We start from the raw sequence: 6,594 nt of genomic DNA on the forward strand, positions 1-6,594 counted from the left end.
AGATTCTAATTGTATTCCTACTGCACACCAGAAATATATATCACTGTGTCTATATATGGCAATACTTCAATAGGCTTCCGTTGACATTAAAGGAAGGTCTCTGCACTGGCAACTGTATCTGTGGCAACAGTTTCTCTCATCAGCCAAGGGCTTACCAAACACAGAATTATCAACATCAAGATCATTGAGATTAGTCCACAGAAATGATTATCAAAATGACAAAAACAAAGAACAGAAAGAAGATGGAGAGGACAGAAAAAAGAGTGACATCTGACCACAAGAGGGAGTTATACAAATCTAACACTCCGTTAGAGACAAAGGAAGATCAGTCTTTGATCAGTATTTGATTGATTTTAGCCACACTCCTGATTATGTATCCTCCTTACATTTAAAACCAAGCCATGCATAACCCTTTCCCATGCATAATCCAGGGGTACAGAAAGAAGAACGACATGAAAAGTAGACTGTAACATAGTAGTAGTATTACTGTTTGGAGACATATATGCATTTATTAAGTTTGTCCAGACTTCTTCTCTGCCTCTATAAACATACCCAGAGTCTTAGTGCATCATGCTGATTTGAATTGCAAAAGTTGCTGTGTTAAAACAGCCATATGCTTAACTGTATGGCCTCAAGCAAAGCAAGTTCTTGAATTCCGTTTTAAAGACCTGGCTGGTTGTTGCTCTATAGGAAATAACAATCGGGAGTATTCTGTGAAGTAGGCCACCAAGGAGGTAAAGGAAGCTCAGAATTTTGGTGAATACATTGTGTAGACTGTATTCACAACTATGGTTTGAGAAGCTCAGCAATGGCGTCAAACAGAGATGTCCTCCATGGTAGGTAGCAAATGATGATCATATCCCATGACCATGCGGATGCTTACAGTAGGCCTGCTCTCAACTGATTGGGATATTCATGCTCCAACATGTGAAAAACGGTCCATTAGACAACTCTGCTAAAACACATTGACATGAATGTTTCACAACACTGATAGAGGAATCCAAGGATCTTACCTTCACTGCAATCTTTCCCTTGGTATCCGGTTTCCGAACAGTCACAAATGGCCTCGTCGTTGACAATGCTGCAGACTCCTCCGTGCTGGCAAACATGCTCAGCTCCACAAATGCCGCTGTTGACGCCCTCGCTGTCCACGAGCACCGGCTCAGAGCCGTTCACTTTCAGATCGGTTATCCAGCCTTTGAATGGCACCACGTCTTTGATGGCTGCTGAGGTAAGCCGCAGTGCCACGGACCGCAGTTCAGGGGGTATACCTCCTAGGAATAGATGACTGAACACAGTCATGTCCCTTCTTTTTGACTTCACCTCCACCATCTTTACCTCCTGGTCCACTACTAGCGTGGTGTTTTTGAAGTTCCTGCGCACGGTAATAGCGTGCCAGCGGCTGTCGTTGACCGCTGTGTCGGAGAGCACAGTGGCCGGCTCGGCGCAGAAGATGGAGAAGCGCAGGTTTAGCCTCCCGTTGTGGATGAGGAGTTCCAAAAAGTCGCAGAATCCTTCATCATCGAAATACATGAGAAGTCCGTGCGAGCTCTTGGTTTTCATATTGAAACTCATTTCGCTCTCACAGCAGGCGTTCCACATGGGGAATCTGGCCCACTGGCCCTCTGCCCCGGTGAATTCCATACTAGCCCCAATATCTACCAGACAGCAGCCCAGCAGACCTATCCAGATCAAATGAGCACCGCTCCCAATTGAAAAGCTCATGTTTGAAACCTTTGTGCTTATTTTTCAGCAAAGGACGCCTGTTACAAAATAATTCTAGGTAAGAAAGATCTAGATTGCCAGTTCTAGAAGAATATCAACATGGCATTAACATTTACCTTTACATAGCCTAATGTCATTTTTCTTATAGTTTAACTAGTCTCCAAGGCTGATTTGTGCTGTTATGAAAGCCTTTTTGGAATTAAATTCTATAAATATTGATGGGTCTGATTGTCCTTTCAAGAAAGAAGATGCCTGTGGTTGGCTACCCAGGTGTGCTACAGAGGGACTTTGATAATATACTGGATATCCATCATCTCCTCAACTGCCAGGTATAATTACCCTGGATTTTAATTGCATTAAGAAGCACTACTGCAAAATTCAGTCATTGTCTTGTCTGTTGCCTGTCGCCGGAAACTAACATAACTTCACAACAGCTGTCAGACACAGCCCCTAGAGGGGCCTCCCTTCCTCACAAATCTCCTAATCACATCCGTTTGGTCCTATCCATCAGCAATCTGCAAAGAACACAAACAACAGGGATTCACACATTTCAATCTGTCAGGTGGAACAATTTGCAGTTGCATTCATCTTTTCCAAAAATAAGATGAACATGTTTTCATTTCCTACATATCAAATATGATTACAATGTGAAGGGGAAAAAAACAGGGGAAAATGTTCCTATCTGTAACTAATTGAAGTACAATATGTGTACTCTACTCAGGAGATGAGTGACCAACAGCTTAATCAATGGATTGGAAGGGAAGCTTGTGAATGCTAGCTTACTGTACATGTCCTCACTTACAGAAAAAAAACACTCTAGGTGGGTAGAATCTTTGTCATAAGAGTTGTCTTGTGACCTTTACAAATTGCTATGTTAACACTGTACAGTACAAACACTTGATGTGTCTGTGTAGGAGAAACAGGCTTGTTTCAGTGCAGCAGCAGTTACGAAAGGTTCTTTGTGAAGCAAAGTGCATACACACATTTGTCAAAATTCTGAAAATTCTTTAGCATGGGCATCATTAACACAGATTCTCTCTCTAGTCTTTCTCACTCACATTCTCACACACACACACACACACACACACACACACACACACACACACACACACACACACACACTTGCAACAGATTATAAGCACATAATTATATTAAAACTGTAGCCTATGCATGGCTGGATCATAGCATAATTATCAAACTACAGCCCCACATTTGAAGTGCACATTTAAATATTCTATAGGCCCTGATTTAAACATAATAGCCTGGTCCCTACAATACAGTAACATAATGTTGGTTACAGTGCAGTCACTGGGCTTCAGGTTTTGGAAACCCATCCTTCACCAAATGTACAATTAATTCCCGATTACATTTCATTTTATCCAAATCTTCACAGCTCTAACCATGACCTAAATATCATTTAACAGCTTTATCCATCTACGCATTGTAACATTGTTCAGACGATTGGTCAGGGGAAGTTATAACGTCTAGAGGACCAATTTCCTTTAGACCTCTTCACTGACCTAAGGGGCCTTGGGAGCCCCTCATAACAGTGCGCATTAGAGCCAATCCCACGTGTGAAGAATAGTTTCACACTGCTTCCCAAAACCTACCCGGGGCGGGGGCTTATCTCGCCCCTCTTAAGCATTAATGACACCGCAGTTGTCTCGCCTCCGGCCTGTCTGTCAACTGATCTAAACCAATCTTTTCATGCCTTAATGCCCGCGTGTTTACTGACAGGGCTTATGTTCGGCAGGAGCTCTGCTGAGTCTAAAGGATGTTCATTATGCACATGTCGTGTAGTGCGACAAGGTGCGCTTAAAAAAATACATAGCCAGAACACACCACACAGCTATGCATTAACCGTAGCCTATAGCTCACAAATCCTGTAAACACGGCGGTCTCACGCCTGCGGTCTTGATGCACACAGTTGTTTAAAAGAGTTGATTTTTTCATACGATATAAAGGTGCAGTCCATGCACAAGATTTAAAAACAGCGTAAACAGAGTTAGATGAACTAAACATTTCACTCGTTCTCCCCAACAGACCATGCAGAGAAGCTACGTTTATGAGGTAGGCTACATGCCCAGACAAGGTATTCATACATCAATCGTTTTCGTCAAGACCAATGCAGTAGATGACTCAGATGCGCATAGCTTACTCAATTATCAACCATCTTCTCTTCAACCTGAAAGAAAACGCCTCTTTAACAAAAAAAAAGACATTATGCTTGTACAGGCAACCCTTCACACTTCATGGGAAATGAAACGAAGCACACGGCGTACCGTTATGCAGGCTATCACCATACAATGTAATTCTGAAGATAGGCTACTCATTAAAAAGCTATTACAATTTTACATTTCTATCATGTTATCCTTTGTGCGTGGGCTTCAGCTCACCTTCGCCAATCAAACGAGAATGAGAGCACATAAGCTTACACACACCTCAGCGCGCGAAATAACGCCACTTATCGTCGTTACAATGAAGGTATGATTTCAAGAGAGATTTACCTGGAGAAAAATAACATTTCGTGATCCCTTGTTCGGTCAGCCCAACAGATGAAGCTTGGCGTGGACTTCCTCATCGAATTTTCCGTCTTTTATTTTGATACAAGAATCACTGCATTGGAGTCTGGAGAATGCGAGGAATGGGAGAGACGGCTGAAATGCGGATCCCCCTGAAAACCCCGATGGGTTAACACATTTTAGACTGAGGAAATACTGAAGTTTAAAGCCACAAAAAATGTCACTCTCCAAGTCTTCTCTGGTAAATGGAAAGCATTTGAAAAGAATCTACAACGCTGTCCATATATATATGGCTTATGTATATTTCTCTCCCGTAGTTTGTCAGTGTGAGAAGGTGCGATCTGCCTCTACACTGAGCTTTGCCTATGCTTGTCAGCTCTCGGAGACATAGCGTCACGTGTCTGATGGAGATGGGCGGGGCGGGAGTGCTGCTGCAGCACCTTGGACAGAGGCAGTGTTTAGGGAGAAAGAACGAGTGGGAGAGCAGAGCGCGCCCCTACCAACTTTAACATACCTAATCAAGCGAGAACCGCGAAAAAAATCCCCCAACGCCCTAGCTACAGTCATGTGGAAAGACCCGCTTGAGTAGAGGGGGGCAGGTGAAAAAGGTTTTACGCAGAGACATATCAAATACTAAAATTTGATCTCCACTGTAGGCTATTTCAGAAATTCAGGACTGAGCTGATGCCAAAATGCTAACTCAGAGAGAGACAGAGAGGGAGAGCGCGCGACTGTATCCGAAACTGTGGGCCTGTGCGTTAATCACCGAGGTGATTCACTGAGGTGGCTGAGAATGATTTTCTCTCGACAAGATTCGCTTGTTGGCTCTCTGACAGTTGATGTGAGACACAACTCCCAAGAGAGAGACGCGCACCGTCAAAAGACGGAACGCTTCATTGCCTCGTCCCATTCTCATGTCAAAACATGCTTTCTTTAGCAGACCAACCGGCCGTGATAGCTACCTGTAGAGTGAAATGCGCGAGAGAGGTGGGTGCCCCCTTTGATGGTGATGATGCCCGGGCTCGTGCTGGTTTTTGAATTAGTTGCGGACGTGAGCTGTATGTTCTATGTGCGAAGTAGGCCTGCTCATGACTAATGACTAATAGCGTTCGTCAGGACGGGCGGCAAGAGAACACACAAAAGCCTCTTGAGATGGGGGCGAATGAATCAGACAAGCCCACATTTCATCAAGTACTACTGAGACGTCTATCTGGATTTTTATCTGTGTCCAGAGGACGTCACTGGCTATTGAAAGGACCATCATTAAACCCATATGTTTTAGTTTCGGACAAATCTGAATTGATCTATGTAAAAAGGCTCTCCATGAAACAGTTGAGACTCAAAGATTAAGAGCATACTGGTTGTATTAAATTGGCCTGAGGCTCTGACTGGTTCACCCCACTAGAAATGTTTTAAAACAACATCACACTGCCACTGGTAAAAGTAATTAACTGGAAATGGCATGGAAGACTCTACAAACCAGTTTGTGCTGTAGCACACATCTTCATACATTTGCATTATTTATAGAGGATATCTTTTTGCTTTGCATTGCCTGATGTCAGGGAAAATGTGGCTCATGGCACACATTCAATTAAATGACTCCTTGTGTAAGCATAGCTGTGCAGCAAACATGAAATACAAATCTCTTGGGATTCAAATTACACTGTATCCATCATAGTGAATTCCCTATCACTGTGTGCAAGTTCACCAACTATGCCCAACGGTAAACTCTAGGATGTCAGACAGGGATGTCATGGAAGCTGAACGCAAGTAAGCACAGTTTACCCACCTCTGAAATTTCAGATGTAGAGTTTATCCACCTCTCAAAAGAGTTTATTCACCAATTGCAACTTTTAACATTCAAAATTAAACACTATATTATCCACATTCACAGTATGTACACTTTAGGAACCATTGAACACCACTGGTATTATTATAAACATTGGAAAATAAACTCCACCATCATCAAGCATGTTCTGAATGCCTTTTTTAAAAAATCCGATACTGCATGACGCAGTCTACCTCACCTTGATCAGAGAAATCCTAGTTTCCCCACCTCTTATGTTACCACTGCATCCCTGATGTCAGATAAAAACAGATCTCTCCGCCAGCAGTGACTGTTTGTGCTGAAGGTTGAATCCAGTGCTCAAGGTTGCCTCAGATTGACCCTGTTCCTCCACTTCAATGTGTCAGCGCTGCCATTGTTGGATGGCGACTCCACTGATGCTAGACCTCGAGCAATGCTCTCCACTCTGAGTGATGCTGTGGAACATGGTGTTTACTGTAGTACTACACTACTAGAATTTGATTCTGCTGGACTGTCTGTACAAACACTTCGTCAAATAGT

The 6,594-nt window shown here is 43.1% G+C and overlaps 1 protein-coding gene across 1 annotated transcript in view; it reads right to left on the reverse strand.

Annotated features, from left to right (window-relative positions):
* Nucleotides 1-4,565, reverse strand: part of nrxn1a (neurexin 1a) — a 133,568-nt gene extending 129,003 nt beyond the window's left edge. The window contains exons 1-2 of the mRNA XM_062517542.1: nucleotides 4,233-4,565; nucleotides 1,014-2,240 (exon numbers count right to left, since the gene is read on the reverse strand). Coding sequence (XP_062373526.1) covers nucleotides 1,014-1,725 — 712 coding nt within the window. The 5' untranslated portion in view covers nucleotides 1,726-2,240; nucleotides 4,233-4,565. The remainder of the gene's footprint in view (nucleotides 1-1,013; nucleotides 2,241-4,232) is intronic.
* Between the last annotated feature and the right edge of the window lie 2,029 nt (nucleotides 4,566-6,594).

The sequence above is a fragment of the Sardina pilchardus genome, chromosome 17 (genome assembly GCF_963854185.1).
Source record: "Sardina pilchardus chromosome 17, fSarPil1.1, whole genome shotgun sequence".
Classification (NCBI taxonomy): domain Eukaryota; kingdom Metazoa; phylum Chordata; class Actinopteri; order Clupeiformes; family Clupeidae; genus Sardina; species Sardina pilchardus.